This window comes from Papilio polytes, unplaced genomic scaffold (genome assembly GCF_000836215.1).
Source record: "Papilio polytes unplaced genomic scaffold, Ppol_1.0 DF823731.1, whole genome shotgun sequence".
NCBI classification, from domain to species: domain Eukaryota; kingdom Metazoa; phylum Arthropoda; class Insecta; order Lepidoptera; family Papilionidae; genus Papilio; species Papilio polytes.
In genome coordinates this window covers 6,091,714-6,113,057 of record NW_013525473.1, presented here as the reverse complement: position 1 = coordinate 6,113,057, position 21,344 = coordinate 6,091,714, and the positions used below count along the sequence as shown (strand labels likewise).

General features: G+C 33.0%; 2 protein-coding genes across 2 annotated transcripts in view; one reads left to right on the top strand and one right to left on the bottom strand.

Moving 5' to 3' along the window:
• LOC106103673 (angiotensin-converting enzyme) overlaps positions 1-21,344 on the bottom strand; it is a 102,998-nt gene that overhangs the window by 30,478 nt on the left and 51,176 nt on the right. The window lies entirely within an intron of this gene.
• Positions 4,984-11,309, top strand: LOC106103671 (skin secretory protein xP2-like). The gene is made up of 2 exons (XM_013283495.1): positions 4,984-5,108; positions 9,925-11,309. Exons 1-2 carry the CDS (start codon positions 5,097-5,099, stop codon positions 11,053-11,055), a joined length of 1,143 nt encoding a protein of 380 aa, XP_013138949.1. The 5' UTR covers positions 4,984-5,096; the 3' UTR covers positions 11,056-11,309.

Here is a 21,344-nt window from a genome sequence, read left to right as displayed (position 1 = left end):
GATAACCTTGGTAGTTTATTTTGGTACATAATAGTAGTTATTTTATATTTAACAGTTAGTAATATTGATCAAGTAATAACAATAGAATAAAACTGAATAACGGAACTGCATTTTGACGTATAATTGCTTTAAAAAAAATACATTTATCTTTTAGTCGATAACAATCAATAATATTGTTATTATCTAAAATTACTATGTCTTGACATCGTGATATCCTGTCATATGTCCTGGAGTGACGTCACAAAAACAATTGAATAGACTCGCTGATGAAAAGATTGTTAAATAAATATTGCGTATTGGTGCATCTTTTTACTCATGTTTTACTTGCTTTCTGCCGCGTCTGCTTCCGCGTGGAATTAAAAAAAAAGTAAGTAACCTATGTGTTCTTACAGACTGCTCTAATTCTATGCCAAATTTAATCAAGGTCCTTTCAAGCAATAAACTCTAACAAACATCCATCTATCTAAACTTTTAGAGTGATAATTAGTGTTGCATTATTTAGGTATTTTTGTTCATTTTATATCTGCTAAAAATCATTGTCGATTAAAGAAACTTTGGTGCAAAAATGCTTCTACAATGTTGTTGAATAAAAATTGTTTTGTTTATTTTAACTTATACTTAACAATATCAACGTATAAATAATTATTTAGTTGTTTAGTTGACTCAAAGAATTTTTATTACAAAATTAACATACAAACAACACAAAACTAGGTACGTAAACATTTCAAACAAGCTACATAATGAATATTTTCTTCAATATTTATTTAATTAAATAAAAAAATGTATATACAATTTCGTAACTAGTTTATGCAATGCTTGTTACATGAAGTAGTGCATGTTAAGTAAGGAAACGTTGAGGTCCAAAACTGGTTGAACCTCGTCAGGTCCATAAATGGCGGGTTTATAATCATATACTGAACTCTACCGCCTGGTGCTCCCATTTTAGGGTCTAAGAGTTCAAGGTTAGTAGTCCAAAGATTACGTGAACATAAGCACGTAAACTTGTCAACAAGTTAAGTGTATGCGGTATATGTTCTAACTAGTGATATTTATTTTATTATATACTAGCTGTTGCTCGCGATTTCACCTGCGTGTAATTAAAATAAAATAAAAAACATAGCCTATGTTACTCACTGATAACGTAGCTTTTTAATGGTGAATGAGTTTTTGAAACCGGCCCAGTAGTTTTTGAGTTATTTCATTGCCAAAAATACAAATCTTTCCTCTTTGTAATACTAGTATAGAAATACATATCACTTTTTGAAGCTTTACAGCTTTTACTTCAGCGATTGACTTGTAATCTACAGGTCTTGGGTTCGAATCCCGCCATGTACGAATGTGTTTTAAATTTTCGGATGTAATATGTACATTATTTACCCGACGTTCAACATCGTGATGCAACCTGAACTTATTTACAAAGATTCTGTTATAATACTTTTCAATTTAAATCTATGTTATGTGTGATAATAATAAAATAATTTATGAATGTAACTAGCTTACGCCCGCGACTCCGTTCGCGTGGAAGTAGAAAAAACAAAAGTGAGTAGCTTATGTGTTCTTCCAGATTATCCTCTACGTCTATGCCAAATTTCATCGAGATCCGTTCAGCCGTTTAGACTACAAACTTTAACAAAAATCCATCCATCCATCTAAACTTTCACATTTATAATATTAGTATAAGATTATTCTATTGAAGAAATGAATACCTTCATAATACCTTTTTGTATTTATGAACATTATTGAAAGCTATTTATGTAATAGTTAAGTTATTTATAATTTTTGAACCAGTTAACTTTCGAATTTACTTCAGTTTCCATATTTGGAATATGTTTTATCGAAATTATTTAACAGAATTATGTCATAACTAAAAATTGACAAGGTGATACTTCAACTACGGAAATAAAGTCGACTCTTACTGTTACTCGACAGTGAGAATTAACAAATTTTATATCAAAACCAGTATTTTCAAAATGACGGGCTTAATGAAAAATATTTAGACAATTTCGTAGACTTTTTAAATTCACCTTGAATTTTCATTTTCCACAAACAAAGTAAACAAATAACGTAAAAACATTGTTATTGAAACGCATAAGTAATTGGTAACCGGAACGACCTTTCCTCCTGCGAACTTTGTATTAATAATTAATTTGAGGAAGTATTAAAACGCATTCTTCACAATTATACGCATAAAATAAGGTAAGGAAAGCACCTAGTATTGAAATATAAGTAGAGTACTCGGAATCTATACTAATATAATAAAGCGTAAACACACACTTCTTTGTTGCCTAAGATGTCATCAATTACAGTATGTTTTTGAATAATTCTTTGTTTAATAAAATGCACTACACTTACGTCAAGCTTTAGGCTATATATTTTCATACCATTATACTTAGGGGGTAATTTTTTGGTTAAAAACCCTAATGTGGGAAAGATACCATACCATACGAGGTGCCAACATCAAGAAGCAAGATTGCCTTAATAAGGTAATTGGTATTTTGACATCTGCAATTGAGAATTTGACAAATGTAAACAAAAAGAAAAGTTTTATAATTTCTTGCGGATGAAGCTGCACGAGAACAGCTAGTATTATTATATGGAACGTAGAGTCCCGAGAAAAAAATATTATTTACTAGCTTTACCTCAGAGTTCCGTCCTCGTGAAACTAAAAGTAAGGAGCATATGTGTTCCTTCAGACTATGCTTTACATCTGTGTTAAATTTCATAGAAATCCGTTAAGCAGTTTAAGCTACAAACTCTAACAAACATTCATCCATCTACCAATACCACGATTATAAAGCGTAAACACACACTACTTCATTGCGTAGGATGTCAGCAAACACAACATATTTTTGAATAATTCTATCTTTAAAAAAGCCCAACACATATGACACGCTATAGGCTATATATTTTCACGCTATTAGACTTAGGGGGTAAATAAGTTGGAAATAACAGTAAAATAGAGTTTTTTTTTTATTTCACGTGAATAAAGCCACACGGGAACAGCTAGCGTAGAATAAATACAAAGGGAATTGACCTTTCAATCGTTACAATTAAAATAGATCTCACGGATACTGGTTTAAGGTTATTTTTTATTAGTAAAATATTTTAAAACGTAAAGCATTCTGGATTTATTTATAATAATGTTAATGGAGTGGTTTTTTGGTAAGTTTTTATCTGAAATTCAATATTAGGTCGAGGTTAAAGTGATAATTAGGTTTTGCAGATTACATCTAATACGACCTCGTTGGTATCCTTTTATTATTTTAAAAAGAAATACTTAACAATTATAATTATTATTAAAATGTAATATTTAATTCATACTAGGATTTTAAGTATTATGGTGCAACATGATTTATTTATTTTTTGTTTATTTTTAATAAACTTTTTCATGATACATTTTCCAGTAGACTATGTTCACAAAGTATATTCCATGAGAATATAACCATATTAGGAGTAACGGATAACGTTAAGAGCGTGTCCCACCACTGGCTGAAAGGCTCAGATAGCTTAAAAATGACGTCACTGTCAGATAAGGATACAAAATCTGTTATTTCTATCACATATTTTACATATTAGATTGTTTTCAGACAATTTACAATTTTGTGGGGCGGGCCCCAAGAGTAGTAATTTAAAAGAATTTTTGGGAAAACACAATATCATTATCTGTTTTCCCTTCGTTAAAAGTTGATTATTTTGATACGTAACAATTTCTCCGGAATGTTAAGTAGTGTGTACTTCAGTTTTAAATGCGTAATATCCAATGATCAAGTTTCCGTGTCGCCTGCGCGTAATCGTTTCTCACAAGGACTATGAAACTTCGAACGCCAGTTACCTTACACGTAATTTCCTTGTTCATATTTCATATTAAAGTTATTACAAATATTAATTTTCAATCATAGTCTGGAATCTTACTAATTATAAATGCGAAAGTTTAGATGGATGGATGTTACTACGTACCTCCAGAAAGGTTCAAAGTATCTCAACTGAAAGAACCCATAGGCTATTAATGTTCTTATTGTATGCTCTGAATAATCCATATCCTGTTCTCTAGCAAAATACGCGCTAGCCGTGGAGTTGCGGAAACCGTATCCCCTACTGTATACTCTGCGGACAGATTCGTGAGCGACAGCTAGTTATTTATAATTGTGAAAAGTATATAATAAATCAATTTATCAGATTTCATGTTTCATTCTTCCTTTTTATATATTTATTTGTATTTTGATCATTGAAAATAAAAATAGAGGGTGAAGTGTAGGTAGATTGTAATTATCAACCTCTAAGTCTGAGGTTTTATGCTAATTAACTAATTTTTAATCATGTACCTACAAAATACGTTGAACAAAACTGAAATATAATCTTATTTACGTTATGAAAAGGTCATTTGTGATTATAGGATCATGATTAGAAAGATTCATAGGATCATGTTTTCTTCCAATGTCCATTATAGGTGCAGACAAGCTCATGTTTTCAGCCATATTAAATATATGTTTATTTAAATGTACAAGTATAATCATTTTTAGTTTGTATAAAACTATTATTAGGATTCGAACACAGGTCGTTGTTATCACTTGAAAGAAATAAAATGCATAACTCTTATCCAATCAAAATAAAAAAAAAATAACATTTTTAATAAACGCACAGATAATAAAACTGAATGGATTACATATATAATTATCGTAGTTAATTTATCTTTCATTAGTTACGTATTTTTAACCGAATTAAAAGAAAAGTAGTGAAAACTTTTAATTAATTTCCGATATTAAGATGCTGTACATTTTAATCGTATGCAAAACTTTTACAATTTCCACTAATGAAAATTCAAATTCCAACACTTCATTAATGAATGAAACCTCTTTTGTTTGTTTTTATAAAAAATGTTACTGGCTGGTTATTAAAATATCTCGCGACGCGTCCGCCTCGTGGCCGTCGATGTAACGAATACGAAGGAGCAAGCTAACGAGTGGCGGCAACCCTACGCATCCAGGCTGCTGGGGGGCAATGGCGAAAGTGCTACCAAATAACCACCTATAAATACACAACACACAGTCCAAACTACATCCAGTTCGAATCCCAACAACCATCGTTCAAGAGGCAACATGAGAACGACGGTGAGTGTTATCAAGTGTTAAGTGATCGAGTGTGTTCAGTGATGACTTCAAAAAAGTGTTCGCAAGTGTGTCCCGTGACTAAAGTGTTCGTCTGTAATAGATTTCTGTACTGTATTAGAATACATCTTGATAGTGACACACTTTTTTGAAGTCTTCATGCATATTTAGTGGACAACTCGGATATGTTTAAAATTTAATAGATCTAATTAATAAATGTGTATAAATTACGCATCCGATTTACTGTTAATTTAAAAACCACCTCATAGTAATTAATAATCGAAACGAAAATGCATTTAAAACAATTTTTTTAACATCAAAAATAAATTGTATTCGTTAAAACGCTATAAATAAATCCATTGTAGTTATTTAGATTAGATAATAATAACTTTTAGAGAACTAAATTAGCTTAACTATTTGAAACTTTACAATGCTCTTTTCAAAGCTGAATTTAATGGTCAAACGGATTATTATAACAGAATCGGTAATAAAAGATCAACATTAAAAAATATTAAATAATGTTATAATAACAGGCAATAAGTATTTATTAACAAAACAGTGATTGACAGTAATTTGCAAGATTGCCTTGCGACAAATACTTAACACGCACAAATTACCAAGATGTAAAGTAACATTCTAAATCAAGTAGCAATTATAATTTACTTCGGAGAAGTTTATTAAATTCAACGTAAACACATTTTTTGAGAACGTCAAGAAACTCTTTAAAACTAATGTAACATTATTATAATATTTATGAGCAAATAAACTTTTAATCTATTTGTTAACGTAGATAAAGATTCGAGTATTTAATGAATCTCTTTTGAGTCTTTTTAGACGTTTAGTTTTTGTTTTAGATTAGTTTGATATTGTAGAGTACCCAGCATTTTTTTACTATTAGGACTAAAATGACGATACATTTACGTGCTATTAAATTCAAAACGCGTTTTTACTAACATTTAAAGTCATAGTCACTGTAATAAAAAGTATATTTACTTATAGATAGACAACTTAACTGACCCGAGCTTAAGTAAAACTAAATTATGATAACTAGCGCCCTCTTTTATTCCATTAGTCCATATAGGGTTTACATATTTTCTGATAGAACTATATCAGCGCCTTTATCTCCGGGCCAGACATCCCTATTTGACTATACCCAATTGCGTCACAATAGATTTCTCTTCCGATCAAGTCTGACGGGTCTAGTAAACAAGGAAGAGAAGTCAGGAAACCCGAGTGGACGTATGTATACTCCTTGTGTAACATGAAAGGGAAACAGACCGTCTCTAATTCACTTACGTAAAAGAAAACTGTTTGACAAGGATTGTGTTTTATGATCCTTTTTTTACAATTATCTAATCGAGTTTAATTGGTTACGTAGTAATGTAAAGAAGTGAACAATTATTTGATTACAAATAATTGTTATTAATTTGTACAACGAAATAAGTAAATTAAATTTGAAATATGGGAGAAAATATTAATGCGTTTGTTGAACTAGGTAAAATTTTATTGATATAGTAAAATATGCAAATAATAAGGTATACAGAATTACGAAATTTCTATCTGCATCCTATACAACTTGGTTTAGCTTAAAAGGTATGATTAGAACATAACTGGTTTATCCACTTTAGAATTTGTAAGTTTTGCAACGAAAATATGAAGTTTGTTATAATTCCTTAATACACTAAAATTATATCCTTCTTAGTTGATACATTTCAAACCACTTAAATAAAGTCGCTAACAAAATAGTGTCGATGAAAACTGACCTACTACAATAAGCATTTGCAATATGTGATGTTCATTGCGTTTTCAACGCCTCAAATTCTTAGTCACAAAAACAAATTTTAACTTGACTTAGGTAATGAGGTGTTTGATTTATATTCTAGAACTTTCTAGATAACAAAAATAACATAATACTTTAAGATAAATCACTTCAAAAGAATGTTAGTTCAATTGTGTTCTGGCCATTACGTGGCAATTGGATTGCAAAAGTATTTATCCTTAGAGGGCCGATCGTTGCAGTTCCCAGGCCGCTCAGTTCCCACCCATTAACATCATTTACTTACAAACAAAGCCAGATTGTGTTTTTATTTCGTGAACTGAGCTTTTGTTCTTCAGGTATTGTGAAATGTTCTAGTTCAATAGAGACGACTAACAAAGATCCATAAAGTGTTAGAATTTGATCTTATCAGACTAGATGGAAAGATATGATACTGCGAATAAATCTGAATAAACAATATTCTTATTAGATTCCAATTTTTAGGAAAAGGAAGTCGATCACAATCTTTTTAAAAACAAATATTTCTGTCAACTAATAAGCTTATTTCTATAACATTGTACATTCACAACATGCAATTGAATTACATGTTTAAAAATAAACTCAGGTTGAGTAGTTTTGTTATGTAAGTGTAAAAACTACATCCGAACCTTACAATCCACATTCTTATATCGTTGATATCGATAAAACTGTCTTAACGATGACTCAAGGAAATGTTGTTCAACCAATTACGCGTATACGATTACATATGATCGAGTCGCTTTTTATCACTTATTACATTTTATGAGCTACTTTGTTGTCTGTTTAGCATAATTTATTTTGAACTAACACGCTAACTCATACCGTAATTGTTTTAAATTTTATTTCAAATAGACGGAACTTGATTTCGACTTTGCTACGATTGAATTAAGTACATCCATGGTGGTCACGGACGTAAGCGAAGGCGTGGCCCCGGTCTAAGGCGTTAGAACCGAGGGGTTTAATGGGTATGCCCCCCATTGTGGGGGGAAAGTCCCACATAACTTGCGCGTTCCTCTTTACGCAGAGTATGCGTAAGGCATTCCCATCGGGCAAAAAAAGTATATCCATGTTAATATGTGATAAGTTTATTCCTTAATATTAAAACAACAATAACTAAAAAATATCTACCGTAACATACAATAGCATTTATTGTAGAAACAAAGTCCGAGCAAATTTGGTTGTCTACACAAATCCTTACATATTAAATTGCATGTTTCATTGTTAATACAAAACGGATGTTCAAATTCATCTAAAAAGAAACTTAAAATTAATAATTTATAAAATTATTTAAAATAAATTAAAAAAATAGTCAAACTTACTTCCACTAGTCAATATTTTAGAGTCGGCAATAAACAATGATATAATACAAAACAATGTAATAAACTTCATGATTGCGCTTTGAAATAACAATAATCAATGTCAAGGAAACTTACATAAATCGATTGGAAAGAAATGCGTGAAAATCAATGATTTTAATATATTAATGGCCTGCATCTAACTCTTGGACTAGCTGATATCCTGGTACTTTAGTTAGTAGATTTGAAGAATTAAAAATAATTCCGGAAATTACGTCATTACAACCAGCCTGTTAATCTATTGGTAAACAAGATTTTTAACTTTATTATATTCCTCTATCATCTTTACTCTTACATCTCTTCTAACTTTTTGTAGTCATCTTTGATTTGTACAGACAGACGTTAAATCTTTTCTTTATGTTGTTGTGCTTATAATCAGTAAATAAACCGTGACGTCGATAAATGTTCACGCTTGCCTTACTACATTATCGATGTTAAGCATATATTAACATGATGTGTTTAATATCAATGCTTACGTTCCTATTATATTTTTTAAAGAAATTGCTGCTGCCAGCGACTCTATCCGCGAAGTTGCTAGCCTATATGTTCTTCCAGACTATCCTATCAGGCAAATTTTAGCGCAAACCTTTGAATTACTAAGATGAGATTCTAAAAGTCTTCTTAGTGCTGTAAAATAAAACAGCAGTTTTGTATATTATTAGCATTCAATATTACACCATTTTGCATCCAAAATTTCTATTTCGGATTTTAAATATTTTAAAATGTCAATCGCAACAAATTTCGTGTCTTGCACCTTTTTAGGTGTACGTTGCGACACAAGCCTTGATAATATTCTAAAATTGGGCTTTTCATTTATAAAACTTGTTTAAAAATCCTTGATGCTTGTTTAATACGCATCAGATTTTTGGAAACAGTAAATAAATTATAATATTAATTAGATGAAAACAAAAACAGTTTCTTAAGGTTATTTAAAATTGTTTATCTTACGTTTAAACTTAGTAACTTGAAAGTGAAGTAGTGACCTCGTATGCTGTTGATTTTAAAATTCCAATGTCAATATTTATGTGAACTCCGTAAGAATTTGTAAAGCAATTCATTAAAATACATAAAATAGAACTTTATTTAACTTTTACGTCATCGAAAAGTTGTTAATTAGGATTCTCGAGGACCAAGATTAGTTGTTCTGCAAAACGATGTATTTCTTGTAACAAAACTACAATTAATATGTAAATGCATTATGACATCAAAGCAGCGGACCATGGGTTGCCTGTATTACACAAAACAGCAGTGACGTAGTTTAATTAGGGACATATGTTGACAAACGCAATAACCACGTTAATAAGCCCGTGCGAAAGAAGTGTGTGGCAAAGAATTAGGTAACCGGCACTTCGATATTAATTTCTAGACATTTTTCTTAGCTTCATTCGAAAGTTTCGATGAAATTAGTGCTAGACAATGGTAAAAAATAATATCGTTATATGAAATCACGAATTTAAAAACTGCTTAAGTTGTGTCATCAAGCAATTGTAAACGCAGACGTAACTTCATGTTATAATTTAGAGGCCGTCGTACGATAATGCAAACATCATCTATCAATGCTGTATATTTAAACAGTTTAAATTTATCGCCGTGTCCGTTCGCTTTCTTGATTATCTAATACACTTTGTAACAATTACATACATCTATAGTTTTATCGTCATTGTTCCAGATCTGCCTAGTTTTCCTGCTGGTAGCAGCGGCTGCTGCCAGCGAGAAGAAGTCGACAGAAAGTAAGGCGGAGCCCTTGGAAAAGAAACTGGACAAACGTGGTCTCCTGAACCTCGGCTACGGATACGGAATCAGCGGCCTCGACATCGGCCACATCGGTCACGGCTCCGGCTTTGGAGGCGCTTACAACGTCATCCAGGACGCCGGACTTGCCCACGGCTACGGCTCCATCAACTTGGGCGCCCACACCGATACCCTCAGGACTATCACACTTGTCAAGGGAGTCCCAGTGGGTGTTCCCGTCGACAGACCCGTGCCGTACCCAGTGGAGAAACATGTGCCGTACCCCGTGAAGGTTCCCGTACCGCAGCCCTATGAGGTCGTCAAACACGTGCCCGTTCACGTGAAGGAGTACGTTAAAGTGCCAGTCCATGTGCCCGCTCCTTACCCCGTCGAGAAGAAGGTGCCCTACCCCGTCCACGTTCCAGTCGACAGGCCTTACCCCGTTAAAGTTCTCGTTCCCCAGCCCTACCCCGTTGAGAAGCACGTACCTTACCCCGTGAAGGTGCCGGTGCCCCAACCCTACCCCGTGGAGAAACACGTGCCATACCCCGTCGAAGTTAAGGTACCCGTACCCCAGCCCTACCCAGTCGTGAAACACGTTGGAGTTCCCGTCAAAGTACCCGTCGACAGGCCTTACCCCGTGCACGTGCCCGCTCCCTACCCCGTCGAGAAGCCCGTCCCTGTTGCGGTGCCAGTCGAGAAGCCAGTCGCATACCCCGTCCACGTACCCGTAGACAGGCCCTACCCCGTGCCCGTCGAGAAGCCCTACCCCGTGCCAGTGAAGGTCGCCGTGCCCGAGCCTTACCCGGTCTACAAGCACATTCCCGTTGAGGTCGAAAGGCCCGTAGCTTACCCCGTAAAGGTGCCCGTCGACAGGCCTTACCCCGTACACATCGAGAAGCACATCCCAGTCGCAGTGGAGAAGCCCGTGCCCGTGCCCGTGAAAGTCCCCGTGCTGGTCGGCCATGGCGGTCATGACTTCGGCGGCCACGACTTCAGCGGTCACGACTTCAGCGGCCACGACTTCAGCGGCCACCTCAGCTACGGAGGCTCTCACTACAGCCACTAGGGTATTATAGACTTAATTTCATTTAGTTTATCCGGGAATCAATCACCTGCGCTATTTATAACTCGGCGAGTTAAGTCTGCGGCCGGGACACCAGCAAGCATCGTTCTTTTGTATATTTATAATATCATTTGTATGAAATGTTATGATTCTTTTGTGTATATGCGTATGTACGAGTACGTTGTGATGTAAAGGTTACCAATTTCTTAGGTTAAGATGACTGTAAAAAGAAACAAGTAAAAAATTAAAAAAAAAAACTGTTTTTTCTTTATTCGGAGATAGAATTATAAGTGGAGCACAATAGTTGACCTTGGCTACAGATGGAGGCTTGTCACAATGACACGTCTCGCTCCGCACGACCGCACACTGCCGCGGCTCATGAGTTAGATCACAAAAACTTTGGACTGTACGAATAATAAAATTAAATATATTTTTTATAATAATAATAAAATAAAAACTTTGCTAATCATATCTACAACTGGAAAAATGACCAGTTTTAAAACTTTGATAGTTTGAAAGAATATTCTTGACGTATTATTACAATTCAAATAAACTTCTTGGTTCTATTTTCCCAAGTGATTTTAACTTACACAACACAACTCAGGGTATAAGTACCAAAATTCTAAGATAAAACGGAAATATTATTCAAATATTTAAAAAAAAACTGAAGTTTGTTGTCTATGAGGTAGTTTTTATACCACATTTCTCACTAATGACTTTCTTTTGAAGGTCAAACATTATTGAAACATAATAAAAGTAACAAAAGATCAATTCGTAATTATTTTAACTCGATTTTTAACTTACAATGTTCAAAATAATAAACAAGAAAAATCAGATGGATAGAAAATTCCTTTTAATTCCGAATTTTTAAATAAAACTTAACATATATTCTTACGGTTATCTTCTGGTTAAGATGTAATCGAAGGCGGATATGTATTGTTTCCGTCAGCGTGGGAGCTAACACAAAAAGTTCTGTCTTCACCTTCCCATAGAGGACGTTAAACCGATAGTTTTACAAAAGATTCGATATTTCAAATGCTGGCCTACGATAAAAGTATCCAGGAGTACCAACATGATATTTGCGAAAGAGAATATGTAACGTTAGTTAACGAGTAATTGCAGATGCGTTGCTGATCTTTGAGAAAGAGAATAGTTCGTTTCTTAAAGAAGCACTAAGTCGTACTGGTTTGGACATACCGCTGAGGATAAACCAATACACAACACCGAGTGTATTACGGAATTGTAACGCTGTTACACTTGTCATTTTCCTTTTTTTAAAGATTATTATTTAAAAAAAAAAAATAGCGTTATTAATAAATTATTCAAACAGCTAGTAAGTGTTTAAAAATATAAATACTAAACATAAGTGCGTGAATTCAAATGACTCAAATTTTGACTTAGAAGTTTTTTAATTTATAATTATTTGCGAAAATCCGGAGTTGGTTCCTGGCAATAAATAAAGAAAAAATAGTATTACAACGCCCAGTCAACACGAGCATTCTATTTTAGTAATATTCAATTTAACGTTCTCTGTTTATTTTTAGTTAAATTCGATAAAAACTTGATGTCGGTAACTTATTCATTAAACGACAAAAAAGGGGCCGCTCCCAGATCTGTTTTACTTAGAACTGTCACAACGAGAAACAACTTAACTTAAAATAATTAACTTCATGTCTTTAAAATTTTAACATAGCTGATGACTTCTTAGACTAGTTAATTTATTTATTTGGACATGCTCTATTTGTCTATTACTTTCGGATATACAGAAACACCAAAAGAAACATTTAATATCTTGCTTCATTACTATCCTATATTTCCTGAGAATTTTATCGCCGCACCCAGAGACGAATGATTTTAAAGACTACCTTTATTCCTACTTAGTGACTAATTAGTGTGTTAAATTTTCAATTTTTAATATGACTATATTTCTTAGATTTCCGCAAATAAGGTTGTCCTCATACATAAAAACAAAGCTTGCATTATCCTATTGTTTCGACATTCACATAGGCATAGAGTACAGTCGTGTACAAAAACTTCACATGTAACACACAATTAATTTGTATAATGGACCCATTCTATTTTGTTAGTTACGATTTAATTGCAGTTTTTCGTAATTTTGGTACTTCCGTTTGGTTTTTCTAATTACTTTATTGAATTTAACGTTACAAAAAGCGTTACTACTTTGAAACAACGTGACAGTACGAATTCCTTGTTTCCTCAAATTCTGATCTAATCTAAGCAATGTAGACATTTACCTCAGATTAAAAATAATTTTCATTTACGTAGCCAGCCATTAATCTCAGTTAAGATCAAAGAGGTCCTATTCGAATTAATTTTTATAACAATTTTCAATTCTAGGGGGCAGCTGCCCCTATCCCCCTGACCTACAATAATTTTCAAAGACGATCAGTATGATAATATATTGGTACAAGGATTTCGACAAACAATGGATTTTTTTTATTCATCTTAGATGAATTCGCAGATGCATAGGCTAAATCAATTCAACGTAATAAAAGTATTAACGTGCCTACGTAAGACTATTCTGAGATGTATTATTCAATTTAGTTCGCATGTTGTCGAGAAAATTTTAATTGGCATTTAGTTACGAAATGTTAAATATTTATATTCCAATTATATTGTGCAATAAAGGTAAAAAATAAGTTTTTTGAGGTTAAGTGGTATATACGGTAAAAATATAAAACCCACTGCATAACGAGTAGCGCCATCTACAATCGAGTTCAGTAAAATAAACAAATTATGTTAGAACAAACAAATACATGATCGATTATGAAAGTGCTTTTACGTTGTAGTGTGCGATTTTACCGATAGAGGGCCTTGCCGCGTTTAAATACAACTTTGTAGCTTACGTAGAAATATTTTAAATTATAAGGCGACAGCAAATCAGTATACTCAGATACGACAAATGTGTATAAAATATATAAATCCTATCAGTCTTTTGTAGGTTAGTTTCAGATGTTTTTCATGTATTTTGTTCGTACAAGACATTACAGATCGTGCATTTTGTAAAGATTTTTTATTTAATAAGTAAGTATTAGGTAATGAAAAGAACCTTTAACACAAACATTTCGTACAAGCATATTGTTGTTTTTTCAGTCGTAACAATTTCTTACCTCCTTATGAATGATTAGACAAGAGTGGTCAAAGACTAATTCAGTACGAATTGTAACACTTAACCGCTTGCAAAACCTTTGAGATATATCATTATAACGTTACAATATCATAATTGCGTAATGAAGAGTTGGTCAGTTAAGTTTCTACTTTCTCTTTAAATAAGCCTTTAATATAGACCACTGGATATTGGACAAACAGTTCCAATTATTCAAAACAGACGTGTAATCAATGTTTATGTGTTATCTAATTACTAATCAATTATTATTAATGCAAGTTTGAAGAATTTTAAAACATTCCTTTAGTGTATTTCTTTTTGGTAATTTAAACTAGTTTCTTTAGTGACTACTCTGAGTATTGCAGCTAAATGATACACGACAATGATGTTTTACGACATTTTAGCGCCTAGCACGAAAATTTACTCGAAAGTATTCGTAGTGTTATCGACAAAATATGTAATAGATTTATACAACGCTGAGTACTCATACATCATACAAATTATGTCGATGATTTTCTGGACAATTTTCGTGCTGTTCTCCTGTCTTTAGGAAATTATGCGGGTTTCCCGCTATGATATTAGGGCAATTATGTTCGTTGGTAGCGAGTGTCAATAAATAAACCCGTGAATCACATTTTTTTACAGTATTATTTTAAATTATATGAAATAGTTTTGACATTATTTAAATTGCTTTACAAGCAATTTAAAATACATTACAATATGGATGGATTACGCGTTTATAATTTATTTTGAAACTTGAATGCTGTGAGGTGATTAAAGCCTGTTTTGTGTTAGAAATTTTCTGATCTTATTTGCAAGATTTTTATTATAAATGATTTTATGATGTTGTATTTTAAATTTGAAAGTACATCGAGAATTTAATACTTTGTCATTAGATACTACACGATATTGATAAGTGAAAATGTACATGACTTTCTTATTTTGTTTAGTTACTCGTTAGAAATGGAAAGATTCAGTTTGTTTCCATATAAACATTGTTGAAAATAATTTTTTAATTAAAATCTTTTATAAATCCAACTAGCTTTCGCCCGCGACTCCGTCCGCGTGGAATTAAAAAAAACAAAAGTGAGTCGCCTATGTGTTCCTCCAGACTATCCTCTAGATCTGTACCAATTTTCATTGAAATGGGTCCAAGCGTTTAGTCTACAAATACTAACAAACATCCATCCATCAACAATTAATAACATATAGAATTTATTAGTGTATCAATCCAAATGTGATGATTGTATCGAAAGAAGATTTTGCAAGAACGTAAATAAAGACAACCCCATCTTTATACGAAAATTATCCTCAGTTATCCTAAGGCGTGATGTATCGATTACGAAACTTAAGGTCATATGTTCTTGCAGAGGTTATGTAATGCGGTAAACGATTTATTAATTTGAATTATAGACCATGCAACACATATGGTAGAAGGTACGTGGTAAATGTCAATATTACCATTACACAGTAATCCTAGGTATAACAGTGGTTGAACCCGCTTTAACATGAATGGGTCGACTCGCCCGGTGCAATACTACGACCACACAGAAGACAGGCGTGAACTGGCAGTTATTCCACGTTTCGTCTGATGAGTGTGGTGCCGGAGACCTAATCTTAGTTCTTTCCCTCCCCTTCCTTTTCTAATAAGGACAGGATAACAAGGGACATTGGATTCGACGGTAGATGAGAAGGTTAATTAGGGGAAATATCCTCTTAATGACCGTCTCCGCTGCCGATTTAAGGTGGGCAGCGCATCTGCAATTGCAGATGTTTATTTTCAGGTGGCCGTCGCTCGTTTGCTAACTTATAAAAAAACAGTGTTTTAAATCTTAAAAAAAACTAAACTTCTTAATTGGATTATAAACCCAACATTAACTTCACCGGCGTAAATATTGATTGGTGCTAATAATAAAGATTCTTAATGACTTAATAACAATTATAATTGCTGCTGGCTGTAATATACCGCAGCATAAAAAGGTGCGAATAGCATAAATTAACTTAGGTGTTGCATAAATTTCATCGTCTGATAACTTTGTTGTCCACGAAGGAGTATTCGATGTCTTAAAGTGATTTGGGCTGAAAACAATTGAATATGGCTTGAAAATCTCTCGTTACAAGAAAGAGAAAGGATGAAGAAAGCATTAGTTTGATGACAAAAAGAACATATGTAAACAAGGAGGGAGATATGACGATTTTTTATAAAAGAAGTTGCAAATGTATGGCGTGAACGCAATCAACAGAACTGCAGACTACAGATGCATTGCCTGCCTTTATGAAATATACGTATGCTTCTTGAAGAACTCTAAATCGTATTGGTTTTGAAATACCATCGATAGAGATGGGAGAATGGTAAGGAAAAGGGCAGGAAGATGTTCATTGCTCTTCTGAACTTAAACATAACAATACAAGACAGTCTTTCTGTGCTTAAGATTCACTGACCACTGTCTGGTTACAATTAAAAAGAAACAAGTTAAGAGAAAGCGGACATCCATACAATAGCCTAACAAGCGTAACCATGCAACCGGTTAGATAAAGATTATCTTTAGTTTCCACTGCCGAAACATTTCTAGGAATTATTAACATCTCTGTCAGTTTCATTACAAAAAAAGGGATAGATAATGTATTGATCTTGCTTATTCTCTCACAAATTGCTGATAAATTTAATAAAATTCACATTTAATGAGTAGCACGTTGCAAAACTGTTACAAAAACTAAATCAATTTCTGACGGTTTGAAGGTCAGTTGATTATTCATAGATATTTTTAGCACATTTATGGTAATACGACGCGGATTAGGTGGCATTCGTTGTATCATTCGTGTTGCCTAATTCATATGGATAATCTGCTTTTTCTAGGTTACGAGGTTTCAGATTCTTGAGTGGTGGTGAAATTTTATATGTGTTTGAAAGCACTAAATGATTACTTACCCAAAGAATTTAGTTAAAAAGCTTTATAGTCTTGCAATCTACATAATGTTTCGTCTGGTTTTTTTACATTTTTAATTTTTAGGATTACGATGTTTCAGATTAAGGCAGAGATGTTGAGAACTCAACTATGTATGAATTTGTTTTCGTCCAGATATAGATGTACATGATTTTTGGCTATCATATGCAAAAGAAATGCACATATACATAAAGACATTTCCTATGTACCAAATAGTAGCATTAGGATAACGTAATACAGGAAAATTAAAAAGATAAGCAAACATTTTACGCAAATTGTTATGCGGCCATTTAGATAAAGAAGGTGTTACTATCATATTTATGAGATGTTAACATATTGAAAATGTGCAATAAAGTATAATATTAAAACTAAGTTTTTTAAATCAAAAATATAAATCTCCGAGTTTCCACGAATCAATTTAGTTACAAATAGATCAGGATATAAGCCCATTGCCATAAAAGGAAGTCAAATAAAAGAAAAAACATAGAAGTTTTTGAAAAACGAACACTTATTTAATTGTAAACAAAACACAGCTATTGTTATGACGTCACAGAAAGTAACTAAGTATTTAGTCCTCATTTGCAATGCAAAATTTAAAGCATAATATTAGATGATATACCCAACGAGTAAGAAACGCTTAGCATAAATGAATTAAAAATTCTGATGACGTGTTAAATTCCACACTACCAGTCTAGTTGAAGAGGATCTTCTTGCTGTAACAGCAGTAAACTCGTTGCTGTACGGTTAAAAGCCCTTTTTCCACTAGCGCGACTGTATTAGCCGACTGCGACGAGTTTACGAACGTTACCACTGTGACGAGTGAGATTGTTAACTGGATGAATAAGTGGAAATGGGGTCTGAAACGAGTGACACCTTATAAATAAAATTTGTTCAGTCTTTAATTTATATCTATACTAATATAAGAGAAAAGATTTGTGTTTTTGGATTTTTTTATGAATATAAATAACTCAAAAACTACTGGGCCGATATCAAAACTATTTTCATCATTGAAAAGCTAGGATGTCAATAAGTAGCATAGGATGTATTTTTTATTTTCTTTTTTTAATTTCACTTGAGCGAAGTCTCTACCAACAGCTAGTTGTTATCATAATTTGTATTGTAGTTTTACCCACAAAATAAAATTATAATTTCATTTAAAACATTATTAGGACATTAACCTTTCCTCTGCGGAGGATTAAACCAATATTTACTACGCTGCGAGTGGTGGAGAAATTGAGAAGCAAAAGGTTAGCGTGGTATGGGCATGTTATGGGGACATAAACCTGAAAGTGTTAAGAATGAATGTGAATGGCTACAAAGGAAGAGGAAGACCGAAGAAAGTATGGATGGATTGTGTGAAAGAGGATATGCTTAAGAAAGGAGTGGATTCAGATATGACGGCTGATAGAGATGTATGGAAGAGCAGCACATACTGTGCCGAACCTCCGTAAGGGATAAGGTCAAGTTGATAATGCTGTCAATTGTCATATCTGAATTTAGTTTTTTTTTACGCATATTTAGAAAATCTAAACATTTTTTTTCGTTTTTCGTCTGTTCTTATACATTTTAAAATGCATTTAATTAATATTTGATTTATCAATATATAATAACACCACATGAATAGTAAATTATGCAATTTGAAAAAGAATTCACATAACCTCGAAGCAAGCCACGCCCACGCATTCATTTGTTATTAACTAATGCACTATCCGCATATGGTATAGCATTGCAACTAATCATTTTTTCTGCATGATAATTTAACTTTTGCATAATGAAATGATTTATTATATAAGATGACCTACTCAGATATATTTATGTTTAAATTCGTCTGGGTCATGCAAACCATCCTTATTTTGTGAGGGTCTCAATTAGAACGTATACGTTCGTAACATATGTATAGTAAGGTTTATTAGCTTTCGCCCCCAACTGTAATAAAATTAATAAAAAATAATTAACCTATGTGGTTTTCCAGCCTATCCTATACATGTCACATTTCATGGAGATCCGTTCAGCAGTTTAGGCTACAAACTCTAACAAACATCCATCCATCTGCCGTATAAACTTTCGCATTTATAATATTTCTAGCTTTCGTATGGGATTCCGTCCGCGTCGAAATCAAAAAAACAAAAGCGAGTAGCCTATGTGTTCTTCCAGACTATCCTCTATATTTATACTAAATTTCATTAAAATCCGTTTAGCCGTTTAGGCTACAAACTCTAAACATCCATCCATCTAAGCTTTCGCATTTATAATATTAATAAAGTGTGAATATTTCTATGAAGTCATTGAATTGAGGCCTAATTTAAGTCCCTTTCTCTTTACCACCATTTTCTTATAAAAAGAGGATGGGAAGAGGAAGTGGATTTGACAGTGGAGGAGATGCATAAGAAGGGGAAATATCCTTTTTATGTGCGTCTCCTCCTCCGTCCGATAAGGGTAGGCAACGCATCTGCAATTGCGGATGTCTATGGGCAGCGGTCACTTCGCCAATTTGGCGATTTCAGGTGGCCGTTTGCTCGTTTGCCACCTTATGTTATAAAAAAAAATGATTAATTTGAATCAATCGTATGTAATATAGCAATTGGTTACTTGTATGAAAGTCTATTTAGTAATGTCGTAATATTAAATGAGGCTTCGTAATATTGTAATTCACATTAGGCAATTTAATATCATTTGTATCATATAGTTTTTTCGGTTACTTTCGTATATTGCAAGAATTAATTACCAAGAAATGTTAGTCAATGTTGAGTTCAAAATACAACCTCTTTGGCTGACAAGCAATATATATACAGCCAAAGAGGTTGCATACTGGCCACCAAGGCAATAATCGTTTATAAAAGAATAGATATAAAAAGAAGAAGTCAAGAATGTGATCGACATAGTTTGGAGTTTTAAGTTTTTATAAATTCGTGTAAATAAGTTTTAAATAAAGATATGTTTGTTTTATAATAAGTGTTTTATATTTTTGGCTGCCGCGCTGTCGGTAACAAGTTAAACAGTCAACACAGTTAAAGTACAAGACACTACATAACACACATAAAAAACTGAAGATAAAAAACATACAGACGAATTGAGTACCTCCTTCGTTTGGGAAGTCGGTCAAAAATATAAAATACAGAAGATAATTAAGTTCTTTCCATGAAGATTATTATTATAAGACGCCAAATCTAGATCCAGTTTGTACTAACTTTTTGTGTATCTAGAAATGAAATAATTAAATCTTTCTTTGACTTTTAAAAGAAATCTTATTTAACCATTTTTATTAGTTATCGGAAGATATCATTAAAGTAATTATTTTAATCAAATATCTCGTATTCTTTTATTTTATCTCATTGCATAAAAGTAACTAATAAAAAAATTAATTTACTTATTGAGTTTCATTTAACAAAGACCCCCGGGTGCGCTTAGATATTAATCTAACGCCACTTCGTTACGATTTATAATCGTATTTTCATTACTGACTCGACAAAGTGAGTATAAAAATGAATGTGTCCTCAGTTTAAAAGTTTTACAAGCGCGCGCACCTTTGACTAACCAATCGCATAACTGTTTAGTAGAACTTTGATTCCTAGGAGCTTATATGGAGGTGCGCACACTACTCGATTTTTAGCTGTGTAAATAAACAGTTGAATTGGCTGTGAAACAATCGACAATCGTACAACAGTTGTGCGATAGTTAGTCAATGGTGTGAGCTGACTCTAGAACGTTCGGAATTATTTTTGCTTAGCCGCGTTATCAAAATTGAATCTATTAAGTTCAAAGAGAACTGACCATTCGAGTATGGATTTTGTTTTCATTTCAAAATGTGTATTGGTTTAAAATGTCCATCCTATTTTAAGAAACTTTAAATTTCGAATTGGTGGGAATTACGAGAGAATGGTTAATGAACTTCAATTTCAACTTCAACGTTGACACGTAACTAACCTTTTGTTTGTGTTTGTACTTAAATATACAACGAAATAAATGTGTCTTAACCTAGAAAACTAATTAGTAGATAACAAATTTCTATTTACGGTATAAAATGAAACCATAAATGGTCCTTATTAAGCTAAAAATTGCAAGATTGATATATAGAACGACTTCATTAGTACTTACGCCGGAGATACTTGGATGCGTTCGTTTTGCTCCACATACGCTGGTTTCATGCGACATTGCAAAATTTGCACGCATTTTTCTTAGCCAAGGTTTATTTTGCAATGAGGATACTTACATCGAAGTAA